Source organism: Trichomycterus rosablanca, chromosome 23 (assembly GCF_030014385.1).
Source record: "Trichomycterus rosablanca isolate fTriRos1 chromosome 23, fTriRos1.hap1, whole genome shotgun sequence".
NCBI lineage: Eukaryota > Metazoa > Chordata > Actinopteri > Siluriformes > Trichomycteridae > Trichomycterus > Trichomycterus rosablanca.
In genome coordinates this window covers 11,867,862-11,890,075 of record NC_086010.1, presented here as the reverse complement: position 1 = coordinate 11,890,075, position 22,214 = coordinate 11,867,862, and the positions used below count along the sequence as shown (strand labels likewise).

The following is a 22,214-nucleotide window of genomic DNA, read 5'->3' as shown; positions in this document are numbered from 1 at the left end:
GCAACTGACTAACTGGATTCTAATAACAGCAACAGCTGATAAACCAGGGCCTGTAGGGTCAGAGACACACTGCGAGGCAACTAAGAGGCAAAGACGAAATAACTTGGAAAACTGTTTAAAAAAAAAAATTAATAGATCATTATTTCCTGTATTTCTGTATTTTTATTTACTCCTCATCCTACAATGGATAGTTTGGAGAAACAGCTGATTTGTCCCATTTGCTTGGAAATCTTCACAAAACCAGTAGTAATTCTGCCATGCCAACATAACCTCTGTCGAAAATGTGCTAATGATATATTTCAGGTAAGTTCATTATTTATTTTATTTCTTCTTGTGAATATCTCAGTTGATGAATAACCATTTCTGTATTATTTACGTAACAACAGCTGGTCTTTCATGGTCTGCAAGTTAAATGTATCTTCTATATATCTTTATTCATCTTCTGTTCTGTTAAAGTAGTCTTAGTGTTGTATAAGAGCTTCTTTACCAGCTCTTACAAAACTTGTGGTTATATTATATAGTGCGTAAAATGATTGTAAAGATTTAGTTCTGGTTTAGCAATTCTGGGTTTATCCTACACTATCCAAACACATCTGTTTGTCAATTCATATATTTAATAGTTTATAAACTGAATAAAATATACCTTGAAGACATTTTTCTAAAAAAATCATGATATTCAAATAATAAACAGCCATGATATTAATTCTTACTTTTCTTGTTTGTTTCTTTTTTCATAAGGGTATTTAAATCATTTTTATTTTAAAATAAAGTCATTATTTTTTTGACAGCCAGTTAAGTATTTAAGTTTATAAGACATAGAGTATGTAGTACAGTAATATCTCATTTTTATCTTTATTTATCTATTTTTAAAGAAAATGTAATATACAATGTTTTTCCCCATGATAAACTGCTGTTGTACTAGTCTGGTGTTTTAGCATTTGGTTAGTACAAAGACAGATAATTTACTACAAAAGACTAATATTTTTTAGACTTGGTTGAGTTATACTTACCACTATTCTAACCACAGGTCATTCATTCTTACTTTTTTATGATTTAATTTGATTTAGTAATTCAATTGTAATTTACTTATACTTTTAATTAAACTTGATTTGGAACTGGTCTGACAAAAAAGTGTCAGGTTGTATTACTAAATTTATAGAAAAGTAACTGAAAAAGTGATTGTTTTAATTATAAATTAATTAGATTTTTATTTGATTATAACAGAATATTTATTATATTGTCCTTTATGATCTATAAGTAGAGATATATTTAGATTATTGACTTGCACGTTTGATTTTGATCTTTATATCTTGCCGCATTTGATTTTGTGTTCGTTAAAGAATAGTTTTAAGTTTCATATTATACTTCAGACAATGTCATTTAAACAATTTATAAAAGTATAAAGTTATGTACTTTTAGACTAAAGTTTGTGTTTACCTGTAATACATTATTGCAACTCCTATCTTTTTTTCTTAGACTTAGAGTTGGCCAATAGTGTAATATCTATTCATGATATAACAGATGCACTGTGTTTCATTTTTGTGCATTTATCCTCTTTTATCTTTACCAGGTTAAACATATCTGGTATCTGATTACATTCTGTACATTTTGTAATGGCGTATTAATTGTTGGTGGTGTGATGAGTTGGATCACAAATGTTTGGCATGGTGGCGCAGTGGGTAGCAAGATGCGCCTGGGTTCAATTCTTCAGCCAGGGTTCTTTTTGTGTGGAGTTTGCATTGTTCTTCCTGTGAAAAAAAACAGACCCACTATGACCCTGACCAGGATAAAACAGTGGTAAAACAGACAATGAATGAATTAATTGATGTTTAATTGTGTTTATAGTTAGTTCAACTGGACCCTGAGGACAGCTGTACTAGTTCAAGAATGTGTTTTGATGACCTGAAGTATTTATGATTGTGTAATGTTATTTACTATTTACAAACACATCTCTTCATCAGTCCTCAAATCCATACCTTCCCACCAGAGGAGGCACAGTGACCTCAGGTGGCCGGTTTAGATGTCCCTCATGCAGGCATGAGGTGGTGCTGGACCGACATGGAGTCTACGGACTGCAGAGAAATCTGTTGGTGGAAAACATCATTGATATGTACAAACAAGAGTCCACCAGGTGAGTAAAATTATTTAAACAGCCGGGGTGCCAAGAAATATCCTTTCCATTTCTGAGTGAGGCAGATTTACAAAAACAATAGCAGTATAGAGACCAAAGAATGGTCTTATCCACTCACACCAGCACAACACACACTAACACACCACCGCCATGTCAGTGTCACTGCAGTGCAGAGAATGATCCACCACTTAAATAATACCTGCTCTGTAGTGGTCCTGGGAGAGTCCTGACCATTGAAGAACAGCATGAAAGGGTGCTAACAAAGCATGCAGAGAAACAGATGAACTACAGTCAGTCATTGTAGAACCACAAAGTGCTTTTATATAGTAAGTGGAGCTGATAAAATGGACAGTGATTAAAGAAACAAGGAGGTGGTTTTAATGTTTTTGCTGATCAGTGTATGTATATATGTATGTGTATGTATCTATTAAAGAACAGCATTAAAAGGGGCTAACAAAGCATGCAGAGAAACAGATGGACTACAGTCAGTAATTGTAGAACTGCAAAGTGCTTCTATATGGTAAGTAAAGCTGATAAAATGGATAATGTGTGTAGAAACAAGGAGGTGGTTTTAATGTTATGGCTGATCGGTGTAATTGTCAATTGAATTTGGTTGACTGGTTTTGATTTAGAGGATGAGGGGGCTTTTTTTTTTTTTTACATAGGGCCAGGTAGGGCAGAACAGTTTTTTTTTTTACATAGTAAATGATCATTAAAAAAGCATTTTGTGTTTACTTGGGTTATTTTTGTCTAATATTAAAAAAGGTTTTGTTTTATATCTAAAATATATGTGTAATAAATATACAAAAATACAAGAATCCACAACATTGTAGACATGTTTACCACTGTTTTACATCGTCTTTCTTATTAATGTCACTTTTTACTTGTTTGGGATACTAATTGTTGCAGTTTTGTAAGTGCAATATTTCTCAATGTTTTATATAATAACCATGGACCAGGATAAGAGTTCACCTTGATGGCAGAATAGGTCTTAATATATTCCACCACATACTTTCACACTCATGCAATTCACTCATGTTGTGGGAACTGATAAACCCCTATACCATGGCAGATGTTGGCTTTTTTCACTGATAACATTTGGGAAGGTCCTTTTTGTCACAGCGTATATGTATGTGTGAGTGTGTGTGTCTAATGCTTTGTAATAGGGCGACACCACAACACTGATCACAATAATGCAGTTATTAAATATAACTTGTACTTTACATACTTATAGCTGACAGTTTTATACAGCTTTCTTTTTTTTATTTAAACTTTTTATATTACTGTTTTTTTTTTAAACTTTAAACACTTTGCTTTTAAGTATAAAAATCCCCTGGGCCATACATTTAAATTCACTATGGAGCTGCCAGATTACAATTTTAGTAACACTTAACAGTTTCTATTTTATTCATGAGTCAAACACCTAACTGGCTTAGATGGAGAAGTTTAAATGGAAGTTGTCATAAAGCCATTCTTCTACTGACCCCTTGGGTTTGTGAATTACGTAAGCAAAATAACGTTCTGAGGTGTGACAACCGCAAAAGATTAGAGAATATAATTAAGCCTATAACAAGGTGGACAATTAAGAGAACCGGTCTTGGGAGGTCTTGGTGTGTTGTCTTTATATTTTGTAAAGTTTTTTATGTACAGTACTACTGTGTGTTGTTGTTTATTATTATTTATTACAGTATTATCTATTCTATAATTTAAGATTAAGGGCAAATATACTTGTATTTATAACAAAAAAGACCATTTAAGACATTAGAAAGGTTAGGTAAGGGGGTGGTTTGGGAGGTCTGGCACGGATTAATTCTATTTACATTATTTCTTATGGGAAAAAGGTTTAACTAACAAACATTTTGACTTAAGAAAAGCCCTTCGGAACCAATTAAATTCGTAAGTATTCTGTGGTTCCAGACCTTACATTTTAAATTTTACAGCAATTTACACGGGAAAAGGCTTATTTCACGGTCCGTGAATTAGGTAGGGCCTTGAATATGACCCAGCCTGGCATACCATGTGTCATATTCATACACATGTAGCAACATGGTTTGCAGCCAGGATTGCTGAATTTGTTGAATTAGAATGAGTAAATGACTTTAATTCGTGTGCTTTTTCTTAATAACAAGGCCCAGTTAGCTTAGCTGGCTTACAGCCTCTCAGACAACAACCCAATGAATATAACTGATTACATGTAATACCTGTTTGGTCCCCTAATTTATTTGTCCATGTTGCATTGCATTTATAAAGCCTGCAACACCAGAATAAATTGCAATTACATTGACCATTTCCAACTAAAAAAACAAATCCATACCTGACCTCAATCACGATGCAAACCAGTAAGAAAAACAGGCTATAGAGTAAGGTTAATAAGGTAAAATAAGACAAAGATTTTTGTCCACATTCTACAGATGCTATGGATATGAGGTGTTGCAAGACAGTGTAGTATTGCTTTAAATGTAAAGACACAGATATTCATTTTGCTAAAAATGAATTACATTTTTCTTTAAAAAGAATATCAATATTTTTTTCTCTCCGTGGGTCAAAGGGCTTTCTCCTGTGGTTAAGACCTCTGAGTTTCCTGGCTGCACACCAACCGTACACCTTAACCTATTAATCAATGAAATATGGTGTGACTAATGCTGCTGCTCATTTCTGCTACTGGGGGAATTCTCCTCTGTATTATTCCATACTGGAGTGTGAAGAGTGTGCATTCTGATTAGCCAGTTCACCTTTTGACACCTGGTTTTAATAAGTGCATCACTGATCTTTCACAGCAGCAGACCTGTTCCACAGAGGACAGATGACCAACCAAGGTGTGAGGTGCATGAGGATGAAAAGATCAACATCTACTGCGTGACATGCAGCGTTCCCACCTGTTCCATGTGCAAGGTGTTCGGTTCTCACAAAGACTGTGAAGTGGCACCTCTTAAAAGTGTATATCAACTTCAAAAGGTATAAACTTTTACATAAGATGCTACATAAAGCTAAAGTGGAACACTAGTAAAGTGGGTGCTGCATAGCCACATAGTTCCTGAGAACCTGGGTTTAATTCAAGTCAAGTCAAGTCTCAAAGCAACTTTACAGAATCCAGGACCGACAGACCAAAACCACTGTTGAGCAAGCCGAGGGCGACAGTGGCAAAGAAAAACTCCCTCGAAATTACAGGAAGAAACCTTGAGAAGAACCAGACTCAGCAGGGACCCCCATCATCCTTAGAATAATTAGAATAAATAGGATTTACACAAATCATACATACACAAATAAAATTAAACTTAAAAATTATAACTAACAATATACACTGATCAGCCACAACATTATGACCACCTCCTTGTTTCTACACTCACCTGACCATTAAGGAACAGGGTGAAAGCAGGCTAAAAAGTATGTAGAGAAATAGATGGACTACAGTCAGTAATTGTAGAACTACAAAGTGCTTCTATATGGTAAGTGGAGCTGATAAAATGTATAGTGAGTGTAGAAACAGATCTGTGTATATATAATATAATGATAATGTAAACAATTGGAGTTCTTCATTATTCAGTCTTCTGTAATAATGACCGTCGTGAGTTCTGGACCATATTACATCATAACTAAAAGGGAGAGCTAGCAGGTAACAGCCATTAATACTTTTACAGGACGTCAACGCCCATCTCCCCCACTGTCTTCAAACCTGAGTGATCGAACAAGAAAGGCATAATGACAGAAACCCAATAATCGCTGATCACCACAAGTTTCTATGGCCTAGAACCCCCAAGCTCCGCACCTTTGTCTATAATCAGGGTGGACAGCTCTGGTCCTAGAGGCCAGAAATCAGGCACAGCCAGAAGCCAACATGCTTCTTCCTGCCTCCTCTCACTGTGGATTCCAAGGGCATTACAGTTTCCTCCCAAAACATTCCAGTAGGTGCAATGGCTGCTCCAAATCGCCCCAAAGTGTGAAATTTTACCCTAATGTACTGTCAATCTGTCCATGGTGAATTCCTGGACCCACCATTGCTCTAACCAGGACGCTGTGACAATCATTGTGCTGAGGTGGACACTGGCATACTCAGGTTTTTGTTATTTCAAAACATGCTGGTCAAGAAGGTGGATTGGTTACTCTTAATTACCTCTTAGTAAGAGTGAGGAAACTAAATAAGCAAAAACATCATTAGTTACAGTACACGCAAAAGGGGTTTGATCACCCATGGGCAAAATATACACTGATCAGCCATAACATTAAAACCACCTCTTTGTTTCTACACTCACTGTCCATTTTATCAGCTCCACTTACCACATAGAAGCACGTTGTAGTTCTACAATTACTGACTGTAGTCCATCTGTTTCTCTGCATGCTTTTTCTTTAGCCTTTCTCTGTAGTGTTTTGCAATGGTCAACCACAGAGCAGGTATTATTTAGGTGGTGGATCATTCTCAGCACTGCTGTGACACTGACATGGTGGTGGTGTGTTAGTGTGTGTTGTGCTAGTTTGAGTTGATCAGACACAGTAGCGCTGCTGGAATTTTAAAATATTGTGTCCACTCACTGTCCACTCTATTAGACACTCCTACCTAGCTGGTTTACCTTGACGATCGCTCATCTGTTGCTGCTGTTTGAGTTGGTCATCTTTGAGATCTTCATCAGTGGTCACAGGACGCTGCCCACAGGGTGCTGTTGGCTGGATATTTTTGGTTGGTGGACTATTCTCAGTCCAGCAGTGACAGTGAGGTGGTGTTTAAAAACTCCATCAGCATTACTGTGTCTGATCCACTCATACCAGCACAACACACACTAACACACCACCACCATGTCAGTGTCACTGCAGTGCTCCACCACCCAAATAATACCTGCTCTGTAGTGGTCCTGGGAGAGTCCTGACCATTGAAGAACAGCATGTAGGGGGCTAACAAAGCATGCAGAGAAACGGATGGACTACAGTCAGTAATAATAGAACTACAAAGTGCTTCTATAAAGTGGAGCTGATAAAATGGACAGTGAGTGTAGAAACAAGGAGGTGGTTTTAATGTTATGGCTGATCAGTGTATGTAAATACGTATGATAGAAGAATGTCAGTCCACCTGATTGCTCATGTGAACCATGATCTTTAGACAGAGCTGACAGACAGCGTATCAATGATGGTGGGCAACAACGATAGGATCCAAGGCATCATCAATCAGCTGGAGGAGACCTGCCTGGCAATAGAGGTGAGTTGCACCATGTGTGTTGCAGTGCCCAGATTAATCTCAACATGTTCAGCCAGGTTACTGATGAGGAGAGCGTTAATGGCCCCTCTAACAAACTCGTACCGGAGTTAATGAGACGCGCAAGTATGAAGCTGGAGCCAGTCCAGCGTCTTACAGTTTTACCCATGATGGCTTTATGACTGACAGGAAATCCAAGGAGAGCTATCATCTCAATTACGTAGTAATGAAACTGTAACTGTATTAATTTAACTTCTCTAACCTTCAAAATTCTCAAAGTCTTAGGTACTAATCCACCTCCAAAAAAGTTGGGACAGTAGGCAAAATGTAAATTCAGACAGACTATTATTTTCAAACCCGTTTTCACCGTTATTTAGTTAAAAACTAACACAAAAACACAACACAAAATGTTTGGACAGGTGCATGTTCACATGTAACAAGTGACACTTTTTTAGTAGTAGGTTGGTCTAGACTGCTGGCAGACAAGCCTGGTACCTGCACTCTCTTATTACAAAGCTATGCTCATGTAACCCATGCAGAATATGGCCTGGCGTTGTCTTATTATTTTGATAAAACAAGCAAGACTGTCGGTTCCTTCACAGATGAGCAGGTTATGTATGATTTTAGCACTAGCACATTCTCATATCACCATAAACACTGGCTTTCAAACTTTGCATTAGTAACAATCGGGATGGTCCTTTTCATCTAAAAGGTAGACTTTTTTTTTCAAACCACAGCACATGTTTCAACTGACTAGATCAGTCCATCTCAGATGAGCCTGAGCCTAGAGAAGACAGCTATGTTTTCAATATACAACCCCGAATCAGAAAAAGTTGGGACAGTATGGAAAATGCAAATAAAATAAAAATGCAGTGTTCCTTACATTTACTTTAACTTTTATTTGATTGCAGACAGTTTGAACCCAAGCTATTTCATGTTTTGTCTGCTTAACTTCAGTTCATTTGTTAATATACCTCCATTCCTGCAAGAGCTTGTGATCTTCGATCCCTTAGACGGCACTGCATCAAGAACCGCCACTCAACAATAGCTGATATAACCACATGGGTGAGGGATTACTTTGGCAAACCTTTAACCCTCAAGCACTACAATACAGAGTTACATGCACAAATGCCACTTAAAACTTACTGTCCAAAAAAAAAGCCTTATGTTAACCATGTCCAGAAGCGGCGTCGACTTCTCTGGGCTGGGAGGCATCTAGGATGGACCATCACACAGTGGAAACGTGTATTGTGGTCAGATGAATCAGCATTCCAGGTCTTTTTTTTTTTTGGAAAAAATGGACGCCGTGTGCTACAGACCAAAGACAAAAAGGACCATCCAGACTGTTATCAGCAACAAGTCCAAATGCCAAGGTTTGTCATGGTATGGGGCTGTGTCAGTGTCCTTGGCAACGGTCATTTAAACTTCTGTGATGGCAGCATTAATGCAGAAAAGTACATAGAGATCTTAGAGTAACATGTGCTGCCTTCAAGACGTCATCTTTTCCAGGGACCTTAAGACGTATTTGCCGGAAGAATGAGTCAAAATAAAAGCTGAAACACTAAATCGTTTGGTATCCTCGGTACTAAAACGTCTTTTAATTGTGGTGAAAAGGAATGGCAACATTACAAAGTGGTAAATGCTTTACTGTCCCAACTTTTTTTGGAATGTGTTGCAGGCCTGAAATGCAGGAATGGAAGTTTATTAATAAATAAAATAAAGTTGAGCAGATAAAACATGAAATATCTCAGGTTCATCCTGTCTGCAGTCAAATAAAAGTCAAAGTAAATGTAAGAAACTCTGTGTTACTATGGCAAATACCTGAAAAAAACCCTGAAATGAACAATATCCAATGTTCTATTTCACAGGAGAACAGCCGGAGGCAAAAGACTCATGTGTGTGAAAAGTTTGACCATTTGTACAGCATTCTGGAGGACAGGAAGAGGGAGATGAGCCTGAAAGTTACCACTGAGCAGGACGAGAAGCTGAATTACATTCGTGGACTGAAGAGAAAATATGAAGATCATCTGGAGTGCATGAGCAAGATTGTAGAGTCAGGAATTCAAATGATGGAGGAACCTGAGATGGCTGTGTTCTTACAGGTAAATCCCATTGTTTTATTTATTCTAAAGGTTGAACTTTTATTTGACTTGTTTACAGGATAAACAAAAGCACTAATATAATTCTCTCGTTGACTTTCCAGAATGCCAAGCCTCTGTTACAACAGTAAGTAAAACTCACTTTTACATTCAATATATGCATCAAGTAAATATTCAACTATTAAAATATTTTTTGTATGATTGGCTAGGATGGGCGAGGGCTCTGATACCTCCCATCTGGAAGAGGTAGAGCGTGGCTATGAGAACATGGATCATTACAATGCTGACTTTAAAAAAGAATCCAAGGCCCTTCGAGCTATAGACTTCATCACAGGTCTTATGTTTATTGTATTAGAAGTGTTGTGGCTGGCCTAGCATCTTTCTATCCACGCTTGCTTGGGGGACAGTTGACTTAAGTTGCTGTATGGTATAATGGGTGGCACGGTGACTTGGTGGGTAGCACTGTCGCCTCACAGCAAGATGTCCTGGGTTCAATCCCCCAGTATTTTTTTTCATGCAATTGCCCCTACAAAATACAACACTATTGAAATAAAGAAGAAATAATAGAGAAATATGAGTTATTGTTGTTTCTGGTTGATACATTTTATAAAAAAAGAAGAAAATGTATTATGGTGTATGATACAGCACACGTACTGTACTGAGATGTGATGTGTGTTTTATGTACAGTACAGTACTACTACTGTTTATTGTTGTTTATTACTATTTATTACAGGAATGTTCATTCTATAATTTAAGATTCAAAGGGAAATATACTTGTATTTATAACAAAAAAGAGCATTTAAGACATTAGAAAGGTTAGGTAAGGGGGTGGTTTGGGAGGTCTGGCACGGATTAATTCTATTTACATTATTTCTTATGGGAAAAATAGGTTTAACTAACGAACGTTTTGACTTAAGAATAGCCCATCGGAACCAATTAAATTCGTAAGTCAAGGGTCTACTGTATGCAAATTCGGACGCAGCCTAAGTTTCTAGTGAACCAAAACATGGGTCAGAACAAGCACCACCCCTGTGGTATTAGTATTTTATTTTAAATTAACATTAACATCTTTTTTTATGTCTGTCATCTTTCTGCAGATGATGATGAGGACGAAGAAGAAGAGAACGTTGCCGTTGCAGAAAGTGAAGGCCATACAGAACAAGCTGCTACAGGAGGAACAAAAACAGGGATGCACAATACTCAACCTCCTCCTCTCCCCCTGCCTCCAAACCTGCTTAAAAACACTAGCTCCTGATTCTTCATTTGTATAGATTATTACTACAGCCCACAGATTATTTTGCTGTACTAAGTAAAAGTGGAAAGTCTGTTTGTTTAAAACTCACTGTAATGAAAGTATAAATAAGAATGTTGAAGGTAATTAAATGTTAATGTGGAAGGTTTTTAATAAATTAAAATGATGGGAATTCTATAATAAAGCATATTTGTTAATTAAGCATTACATCTGTATGATTCAGCAGCACAGTATAGCAGCAGATTACATGTGGGTTTCCTTTCACAGTCCAAAGACATGCAGTCAGGTTAACTGAAGATACTAAAATTGCTCTTAGAAGTGTGTGTGTGTGTGTGTGTGTGTGTGTGTGTGTGTGTGTGTGTGTGTTTAAGGTGTAAATGTGTTTGTGTATGTCTGCCTTGTGATGGCCTGGTGCCCTGTCTTGGGTGTTTCTGTGTGCCTTACTCCTAGTGAGAGCTGGGATAGGCTTCAGCACCCACCCCATGCAACCCCGATTAGGATAATTCACAAAAGCTGACTAAGCGGTTTAGAAAGTGAGTGAGTAATTAAATTTGCAAGAATTATACATGCTCTACAGGTACCTGTGCAGAAAAAAACTGAAGAAATTATTTTATATAGTCACATTGTACACAAAAGTTAAATTGTTATATACACCGATGAGGCATAACATTACGACCACTGACAGGTGAAGTGAATAACACTGATTATCTCTTCATCACGGCACCTGTTAGTGGGTGGGATATATTAGGCAGCAAGTGAACATTTTATCCTCAAAGTTGATGTTAGAAGCAGGAAAAATGGGCCATAAGGATTTGAGCGAGTTTGACAAGGGCCAAATTGTGATGGCTAGACGACTGGGTCAGATCATCTCCAAAACTGCAGTTCTTGTGGGGTGTTCCCGATCTGCAGTGGTCAGCATCTATCAAAAGTGGTCCAAGGAAGGAACAGTGGTAAACTGGCAACAGGGTCATGGGCGGCCAAGGCTCACTGATGCACGTGTGGTGCAATCCAACAGACGAGCTACTGTAGCTCAAATTGCTGAAGAAGTTAATGCTGGTTCTGAGAGAAAGGTGTCAGAATACACAGTTTGTTGCATATGGGGCTGCATAGTCACAGACCAGTCAGGGTGCCCATGCTGACCCCTGTCCACCACCGAAAGCGCCAACAATGGGCACGTGAGCATCTGAACTGGACCATGGAGCAATGGAAGAAGGTGGCCTGGTCTGATGAATCACGTTTTCTTTTACATCACGTGGATGGCCGGGTGCGTGTGAAAAATGGTTCAGGAATGGTTTAAGGGGCACAGCAACAAGTTTGAGGTGTTGACTTGGCCTCCAAATTCCTCAGATCTCAATCCAATCGAGCATCTGTGGGATGTGCTGGACAAACAAGTCCGATCCATGGAGGCCCCACCTCACAACTTACAGGAGTTAAAGGACCTGATGCTAACAACTTGGTGCCAGATACCACAGCACACCTTCAGAGGTCTAGTGGAATGTAAGAGATATCAGATACAGATATTGGACAGTGGTAGACTTTGGACAGTGGTAGCCTTAGGACAGTGGTAGCCTAGTGGGTAGGGCTTTGGGCTATCAACTGGAAGATTGGCAGTTCAAATCCAGGCTCTGCTATGCAGCCTCTGTTGGGTCCTTGAGCAAGACCCTTAACCCTGTCTGCTCCAGGGGCGCCGTACGATGGCTGACCCTGCGCTCTGACCCCAGCTTCCAAACAAGTTGGGATATGCGAAGAAAGAATTTCATTGTACTGTACAACTGTATATGTATATATGATAAATAAAGTACAGTATATCTATATCTATAGAAATATATGTATAGAAAATTGATTAGACAGCCACTGCTGACAGAGAATATGGAACATTTGATTTAGAGTGACTAAGCAGAAATGAAAGCAGCAGCAAAGTGTTTAACTGTTTTTATTTAATTTAGTATTTTTTCACTAGTCACATGGTAAATGTTCTTTCTTTCTTTTCTTTGGCTGATGATTTCTGGCAAAGAAAATGTCAACAGCCAGAAAGAACAGTGAGTATCCAGTTATAAGCATAAGAATTATAAGCATGCACATGATGAAAGACGTTCTTTTCTTCTTCTTCCAAGGTACGAAGAATTTGCAGCAATGTTCTTTTCAGCCCTTCCCCTGAGTTATCCTGTGGATGGTGGGAATTGTTTAAAATCGTTTCTGCAGCTGCTCTTCTAGACTTGTTTCCTGTTGGATATGTCTGGGAAAATCGTGTAGAGTGGTCTACCAATACAAGAATGTATTCATAGCCCCCATTGCTCAGCTCCAAATGCAAATAATAGAAATACCAATTCAAAAGGTGCACTTGTCCATACAGAACCCATAGGTGCTATTTTCGGAATGTGTGGGTGTTTCTGATTCATGCAATGACATTTCTTTTTCACATACTCCTCTACATCACACAGCATGTATGGCCAATAGAAGCTCACACGAGCCGGATGAATTACTTTGTCAACTCTAACGTGATCCATTTCATCATGGAGGTTCTTCAAATTGAGCTGCTTCCACTGCCCGGACCACATATAGAGAATTTCATCTTTCAATTTTAGTTTGTTTCACTTATGAAAAAGTCTTTGGGTCTGTCTGAAAACCTAGTGAGCTGCCTTGCTGCCTGCTGCTGACCTGGGCAGCTGCCTAGATAGACAGGATTCTAATAATACATCTAACTCATAAGGCAGATAAATTGGATGCACTACTTAGACAGCGAATATGCTACTTACTAAGCTAACACAGTTAGCCTCAGGCTATTCAAACCAATAGGTGGAGGCGTTCTAGCTAGCACCCACTAGCATGCTAGCTAGAACAGAACGAACGAACACCTTTATTTGTCATATATACACCAATCAGCCATAACATTAAAACCACCTCCGTGTTTCTACACTCACTGTCCATTTTCTCAGCTCCACTTACCATAAAGAAGCACTTTGTAATTCTACAATTACTGACTGTTGTCCATCTGTTTCTCTGCATGCTTATGCTGTTTTATAATGGTCAGAACCCCCACAGGACCACTACAGAGCAGGTATTATTTAGGTGGTGGATCATTCTCAGCACTGCAGTTACACTGACATGGTGGTGGTGTGTTAGTGTGTGTTGTGCTGGTATGAGTTGATCAGACACAGCAGCGCTGCTGGAGTTTTTAAACACCTCACTGTCACTGCTGGACTGAGAATAGTCCACCAACCAAAAATATCCACCCAACAGCACCCCTTGGGCAGCGTCCTATGACCACTGATGAAGATCTCAAAGATGACCAACTCAAACAAGCAGCAATAGATGAGCGATCGTCTCTGACTTCACATCTACAAGGTGGACCAACTAGGTAGGACTGCCTAATAGAGTGGACAGTGAGTGGACCACAGTATTTAAAAACTCCAGCAGCGCTGCTGTGTCTGATTCACTCATACCAGCACAACACACACTAACACACCACCACCATGTCATTGTCACTGCAGTGCTGAGAATGATCCACCACCTAAATAATACCTGCTCTGTAGTGGTCCTGTGGGGGTTCTGACCATTGAAGAACAGCATGAAAAAGGGCATGCAGAGAAATAGATGGACTACAGTCAGTAATTGTAGAACTACAAAGTGCTTCTATATGGTAAGTGGAGCTGATAAAATGGACAGTGAGTGTAGAAACAAGGAGGTGGTTTTAATGTCATGGCTGATCAGTGTACATATACAAAGAAATTCTTTCTTCACACATCCGAACTTGTTTTGGACCTGGGGTCAGAGAGCAGGGTCAGCCATTGTGCGGCACCCCTGGAGCAGACAAAGTTAAGGGTTTTGCTCAAGGGCCCAACAGTGGCTGCATGGCAGAGCTGGGATTTGAACTCTTTGACAGCCCAAAGCTTTATTCACTAGGCTACCATTGTCCCTGGTAAACAGCTAACATCTCCCTCGCTATATTGAAAATGGTCAAATTTGCACTATCCTTTCGTAGCCCCCCCATTCGTCTGCCATATTTGTAATTTTTTGTGAGAAAAGTTGTGCCGCACTGGGATTGCCTTCCTTGCTAAGGAAGCAATGGATGCTCCCTTGCTATTCAATCAGATTATCACTTTTAAAGATATTTTAAGGCTTTTCGGGAGTGCATAGAATGATGGAAAATGCTGTTGATGTAGAGAGCTCACTAGATATTCAGACAGACTCTTTGTTTCCTTGGTCATACATCTCTTACTTTTTTCATTTGCGATCAGTTTGCATTCCTAGGGGCCAATGATAGCTCAGTGGTTAAGGTACTGGACTAGTAAACAGAAGGTTGCCGGTTCAAGCCCCGCCACCACCAAGTTGCCACTGTTGGGTCCCTGAGCAAGGCCCTTAACCCTCAATTGCTCATTGTGTTCCGCTCACTGTGTAAGTCGCTTTGGATAAAAGCGTCTGCTAAATGCTGAAAATGTAAATGTAAATGTTCCTACAACATGATGCGTCCACTGAGAGCAGGATCATCCATCTGTGATGTCTTGATAATGCTTTAACAAAACTGATCCAATTGGACTAATTTGGTTTTCATCCATGCTATCCAGTGAGCCTAATCTCAGTGATCCAGCACAAGGCACATCATCGTCTCTGATAGCTGTTTGACCTTGCTACACTGCTGAGATGACATCTGGTGGAAGAGATTTTGTGTATTCACTTAAGTGGTGTTGGTCTGACCACAGGAGAAACAGTGTAAACAACTTTGAGAACCCCTGTTTGACATATTCTTGGCACCTTCTCTAACTCTCAGTGTTATTTCAGACTTTAAAACCAATGGTAGACTATGGTAGATGGTAGACTCACTCTTCGGCAGATTTAATCAACTCTGAATGTTTAGTTAATGCTGAAACTTGGGCTGTAAGGTCCATGATGGCATAATGATCGGTTACTAATACTAATTTTTTGAGACATTCTGCTCAATGTCCTGATGTAAACAGATGCATTTGCTAGGTAGCAGATTTAGTAATCTGTTCAAGGATGACATCATCAGTAACTCCTACATTTTTGAGGTAAGGTCTGATGTTGCCCACTATGCTGTATGCAGGAAATCTCCTTGCACAAGTACTCGTCACAGTTAATCTGTGACCCCCTCTGTGTGATGGAAATAGTGTTCCCTGATTCAAACCCATAATTTTACATATAAACTGCTCAGGAGATCCTTTGTCATGTTGATTCACAGTCCTTACCTCCTGAAAAAAGCTCCATGCTTCCTCAGATGTGACCTTAATGCTATCATTTTTAAGACAGTGAGAGCATCTTTGTTGGTTAACATATCCTTAAATGTACCTCGCATGAATGCTTGCATATTTTCTGTAGCCTGCGGTGAATAAACGCTCGCTCTCAATGGTCATTTGTCCCCAATACCTGTAAAGAGCTGTTAGGGCAGCATATAGGGGCACTTGTGATGAATTATTCACATACACGATCAGCCATAACTTTATGACCACCTCCTTGTTTCTACACTCACTGTCCATTTTATCAGCTCTACTTACCATATAGGAGCACTTTGTAGTTCTACAATTACTGACTGTAGTCCATCTGTTTCTCTACACTGTTTTTTTTTTTTGCATCAAGAACCGCCACTGAGCAATAGCTGATATAACCACATGGGTGAGGGATTACTTCAGCAAACCTTTGTCATGCACTACAATACAGAGTTACATGCACAAATACGACTTAAAACTTTACTGTGCAAAAAAAGAAGCCTTATATTAACCATGTCCAGAAGCTGCGTCGACTTCTCTGGGCTCGGAGGCATCTAGGATGGACCATCAAACAGTGGAAACGTGTGTTGTGGTCAGATGAATCATCATTCCAGGTCTTTTTTGGAAAAAATGGATGCAGTGTGCTACAGACCAAAGACGAAAAGGACCATCCAGACTGTTATTATCAGCAACAAGTCCAAAAGCCAGGGTCTGTCATGGTATGGGGCTGTGTCAGTGCCCTTGGCAAAGGTCATTTACACTTCTGTGATGGCAGCATTAATGCAGAAAAGTACATTGAAATCTTAGAGCAACATATGCTGCCTTCAAGACGTCATCTTTTCCAGGGACGTCCATGCATTTTTTAACAAGACAATGTAAAACCACATGCTGCACACATTATAAAGGCATGGCTGCAGAAGAAGAGGGTACAGGTACTGGACCAGCCTGCCTGCAGCCCTGACCTGTCCCCAATAGAGAATGTGTGGAGAATTTTAAAATTAAAAATGCAACAATGACGACCCCGTACTGTTGCACATCTTAAGACGTGTTTGCAGGAAGAATGGGACAAAATAAAAGCTGAAACACTAAATCACTTGGTCTCCTCGGTGCTAAAACGTCTTTTAAGTGTGGTGAAAAGGAATGGCAACATATCAAAGTGGTAAATGCTTTACCGTCTCAACTTTTTTTGGAATGTGTTGCAGACCTGAAATGCAGGAATGGATGTTTATTAATACATGAAATGAAGTTGAGCAGATAAAACATGAAATATCTCAGGTTCATCCTGTCTGCAATCAAATAAAAGTCAAAGTAAATGTAAGAAACTCTGTGTTGTTTTATTATTTGGATTTTTCATGCTGTCCCAACTTTTTCTGATTTGGGGTTGTAGATTAATTAAAGCCAAAATTCATGTACATCTCTGTGACGTATGGACTTGGAAATATGTATATTTAGAGATGTAAGTACAGTATAAAAGAACATCCCGGAATGCATTTCCAAGACTTGTATTGTTTTCTGCGTAGGTTCTGTTTGGATATTTTTTTTTAAGCTGGCATCGCCTGCTTGGATCAGTGACGAGATCTTGATTTAACACACTTATAGCCTCATTTTAATTTTTCTGACACAGAAGATTACATGTTTTCATAATTCATGTTCATTACGTTACGGCTTTGTGCACTCCAGGGACAAGTTGAGTGCAGCCTAGTTCTTACCATGTCACCGTGCATGCCCCCATAATCATTTTTTCACAGACGTGGAAGTAATCTCCACAGCCCTCATTTTTCCTGCCCAGCGGTTGCAGTTGTGGGTGAACCGTGAATGAGTTTTGTTCATGCGCTCGGTGAGTGAGCTAAAATAACGATGCTGTGCTGTAACCCATACATTGTGGCTCAGTGGAGAGTGCAGCGTGACGCATGAGAATGTCTATATCGCACTGGGCGTAATGAGTTCTGGAGAAACCCCCCTACCCTCTTTGTGATGTTCATTAAGGCTGCTCACCTTCAGCCCTGTACCATTGTGGTGTCAGTGCAAGGTGTGCCTGGCGATGATGATCATGAGTGAAAGCTGTGTGGGCAGAATTTGTGCATGGCATAGTGGGTTTAGGAAATTTGCTTATACAATAATTATATTCATCCTGCCATAGCAGAACCGTGTCTGCCGCAGGCACTGCCAATTATGCCCGCTAGAAAGGCGCCCAGCCGACCAGTGGCAACGGCAAGTTTCGAACCGAGGAGTTCAGAATCTCGGCGCTGGTGAGCTAGCGGAATATCCCACTGCGCCACCTAGCAATATATATGCACAAACAATATATATTGTTTGTGCATTTTCTCCCCTTTTTCTATTGACTTTTAGCGTGTCCAATTGCCCGATTGCGTCATGCTTCCTCTCCACTAATGTGAGGAGAACGAAGCTAACCCACGCCCCCTCCGACATGTGGGCAGCAGCCGTATGTATTTTGTCACCTACATCAGAGGAGATCAGCCACGGACCAGCTCTGCGTACGGAGAGACACACCCTGATGCAGGCGCAATCAATCAGCCAGCAGAGGTCGTAGTTGCATCAGTCATGAGAGAGTCCCTATCCGGCTCAATACCACATCCCTATATGAACAACAGGCCAATCGTTGTTCATCTGGCCGTTCAGCCGAGCCGGCAGGCAAAGCTGATACTCGATACGATGTATTTGAGACCCCAGCTCTGGTGTGCTAGCATAGGCTTTTACCACTGTGCCACCTGAGCAGCCGGCAGAATGTGGTCATCTAATTCCAAGGTCAGGAATAAAACCTAATGGTTTACTTACTTAATGCTGAATGGAAATCTAAGAATCACTGCACAACCAGTGTAATCCAAGAACCAACAGCATATGGGTGACACTGTCCACAGTCGTGAAAGCTTTACATTGCAACAGTCCTAGAGATGTGTGTGAAAAAAGAAAAAAGCTTCTCCTGCTTTTTCTTGTTTATGTCGTCAGGAACCAATTCAGTCAAGTTACTCGGTGCTAATATAGCAGCATTTAATTCTATGGGCAGCTTAACTGTGGACAATGCAGCTTATGTTTTAGCAGCTTCTTATTCAATGTAGACTTACACCGACTAGGCATAACATTATGAACACTGACAGGTGAAGTGAATAACACTGATTATCTCTTCATCACGGCACCTGTTAGTGGGTGGGATATATTAGGCAGCAAGTGAACATTTTATCCTCAAAGTTGATGTGTTAGAAGCGTAAGGATTTGAGCGAGTCTGACAAGGGCCAAATTGTGATGGCTAGATGATTGGATCAGAGCATCTTCAAAACTGCAGCTCTTGTGGGGTGTTTCTGGTCTGTAGTGGTCAGTATCTATCAAAAGTGGTCCAAGGAAGAACCAGTGGTAAACCGACGACAGGGTCTTGGGTGGCCAAGGCTCATTGATGCACATTGGGAGCGAAGGCTGGAACGTGTGGTCCGACTGGATGTGCTGGACAAACAGGTCAGATCCATGGAGGCCCCACCTCGCAACTTACAGGAGTTAAAGGATCTGCTGCTAACACCTTGGTGCGAGATACCACAGCACACGGGGGTCTAGTGGAGTCCATGCCTTGACAGGTCAGGGCTGTTTTGGCAGCAAAAGGGGGACCAACACCATATTAGAAAGGTATATAATCAGTATATTTTCCAATCATTCATTCACAGAAAAAGAACAGTTGCAGGGCTTATTTAAGTTCCAAGTGTGCTATGACATGTCCCTTACAAGTGTAAAGTCACAGCATCTCACCTAATGTTTGTGACACCAGGTCAAGAAGTACAATCCTATCAGATTTAAATTACAACAGCAATTATTTAGTAATGAAAAACATGGTGGACTTCTTTTAAAAATTAAGGCATGGTCTTGTAGTATAGAGTGACAGTTCTGTCAGGAACAACATGTGCTTGAAGAAGGGACAAAATTAGGCCATCATTGTCACTACACTACTCTTCTCTTGGTTGTACCCAAAGGCATCCTTCTCAGACAGTTAATTTACATGGACGTTGATGAAGATTTCTAATGCAAACAAATTTTATGAACACATTTGAAAGTACCTGCATTTACTGCATTAAAGATGTGGTCTTCTCATATTTACCACATGGGCTAACTAAGTCAAATGTTCCAGTTAATAATAATAAGATAGGAGCTGTGGGTCATAAAAGTGCCCTTCAGTCACTGCTCTTCCTAAAAACTGTTAACGTAAAATGAGCACAATTACAATTTTCTAGTGCAGAGAATTCCTACACAAATGAAGGAAATCAATACTGTTGATAGTATGTCCAGAAGTAAATGTCCTGTAAAAATCATACCAAAAGTACAACAGTAATCGCAGAAGTCTCTCACCGCTTAATAGTGTGCTCATAGGGTCATCGTCCAGAACTGGATAGAAAGGCTACTTACACTGATCAGCCATATCATTAAAACCACCTCCTTGTTTCTACACTCACTGTCCATTTATCAGCTCCACTTACCACTTTGTAGTTCTACAATTACTGACTGTAGTCCATCTGTTTCTTTACATACTGTTTTAGCCTGCTTTCATCTTGTTTTTTAATGGTCAGGACCACCACAGGACGACCAGAGCAGGTATTATTTAGGTGGTGGATCATTCTCAGTACTGCAGTGACAATGACATGGTGGTGGTATGTTAGTGTGTGTTGTGCTGGTATGAGTGGATTCACTCACTGTCCATTCTATCTCCCACCTACTTGGTCCACCTTGTAGATGTAAAGTCAGAGACGATCGCTCATCTGTTGCTGCTGTTTGAGCTGGTCATCTTCTAGACCTTCAGCAGTGATCACAGGAGACTGCCCACGGGGTGCTGTTGGCTGGATATATTTTTGGCTGGTGGACTATTCTGAGTCCAGCAGTTACAGTGATGTGTTTTAAAACTCCATCAGCAAAATATACCAAAAATATATCCAGCCAACAGAGCCCCGTAGGCAGTGTCCTGTGACCACTGCTGAAGGTCTAGAAGTTGACCAACTCAAACAGCAGCAATAGATGAGCGATCGTCTCTGACTTTACATCTACAAGGTGGACCAACTGGGTAGGAGTGTCTAATAGAGTGGACAGTGAGTGGACACGGTATTTAAAAACTCCAACAGCGTTGCTATGTCTGATCCACTCATACTAGCGCAACACACACTTACACACCACCACCATGTCAGTGTCACTGCAGTGCTGAGAATGATCCACCACCTAAATAATACCTGCTCTGTGGTGGTCCTGTGGGTGCCCTGACCATTGAAGAACAGGGTGAATGCAGGTTAAAAAAGAATGTAGAGAAACAGATGGACTACAGTCAGTAATTGCAGAACTACAAAGTGCTTCCATATGGTAAGTGGAACTGAGGTGGTTTTAATGTCATGTTAAACCTATCTGTGTGTTGAATGGCTATTCAGGATTGGCACCTGGTTCAGGGTGTATTCCTGCCTTGCGCCCAGTGTTTTTGAGATTCTGGGCACACAGGGACTTATCTTTGGGCTAAAATGATTGAGACAATGTTTGCCAAAATGTTTCCAGAGACCATTACTATGATATGACAGTTTTTATAGCCCACTGTAAACTGGTCAAATTTCCTTAATCCATGGGCTATTTTTGTGTACCTGTTTTTAACGTGTGGCTTTGATGTAATGTGTATTTAAGTGTGTTCAAACCATTATTTGTCCAAGCAGGACTGAGTCACCTTGATCCAGTCCTTATTGACTTCTAAATAGGAGGAAGTGATACCAGTAATATCAGGAACAGTATAAGCTTAAACAACTGAAGATAAATGTGCCATAATTATCACTTTACCTTTAATAATAACAAAATGTTATTATGTCTTTTTACTCCAGAAGGCATCTTATGTCTTATGGATTAAATGATTAGGTTTCCTGACTTCCTTATAGTCAAACAACCATCAACAGCTTTAAACCCGGATTAGATTGTCTAATCTGTGGTAATTGATGCCTTAAGAATGTAATCTGTTTGTTGTTTGTATTTACTGGTCAATTTATTGATCTGTTTCTTCCCTTTGAATGAAAGGAATTAAAATTCAGGTGGTCGTTCAAGTGTTTACATCTTTCTTAACTCTGGATCTGTTGAATTTAAGCGTATTCAAATGCTTACTTGTCAAAGCAGGACTGAGTCACCTTGTTGGACTCCTCATTGACTTCATGTCAAGACGAGCAATCAGTAAGTATATCATGAATATTTAAGAGTCCTTGATGTCGTATAAAGAATTAGCTGTTTTTATTAACATCAATAATCTAGACAAGAAGTGGAATAAATGTCTTTTAATGTTTTATTGAAAAATATAAAAATAACAATCTCCTGCACA

At 39.8% G+C, this 22,214-nt stretch overlaps 1 protein-coding gene across 1 annotated transcript; it reads left to right on the top strand.

Moving 5' to 3' along the window:
* Positions 1 to 51: 51 nt before the first annotated feature.
* trim55b (tripartite motif containing 55b) lies at positions 52 to 10,842 on the top strand. Its single transcript, XM_062985343.1, has 8 exons — positions 52 to 303; positions 1,962 to 2,131; positions 4,909 to 5,086; positions 7,221 to 7,316; positions 9,182 to 9,415; positions 9,517 to 9,539; positions 9,622 to 9,746; positions 10,510 to 10,842. Exons 1-8 carry the CDS (start codon positions 184 to 186, stop codon positions 10,665 to 10,667), a joined length of 1,104 nt encoding a protein of 367 aa, XP_062841413.1. The 5' UTR covers positions 52 to 183; the 3' UTR covers positions 10,668 to 10,842.
* Positions 10,843 to 22,214: the final 11,372 nt, after the last annotated feature.

What these genes read in the sequence shown, in the direction of transcription:
- trim55b (XM_062985343.1), top strand. Translation starts at nt 184, where the DNA reads ATGGATAGTTTGGAGAAACAGCTGATTTGTCCCATTTGCTTGGAAATC. An exon ending in TACAAACAAGAGTCCACCAG is followed by an intron (nt 2,132 to 4,908) that starts GTGAGTAAAATT and finishes GATCTTTCACAG; the next exon opens with CAGCAGACCTGTTCCACAGA. An exon ending in AGCTATAGACTTCATCACAG is followed by an intron (nt 9,747 to 10,509) that starts GTCTTATGTTTA and finishes ATCTTTCTGCAG; the next exon opens with ATGATGATGAGGACGAAGAA.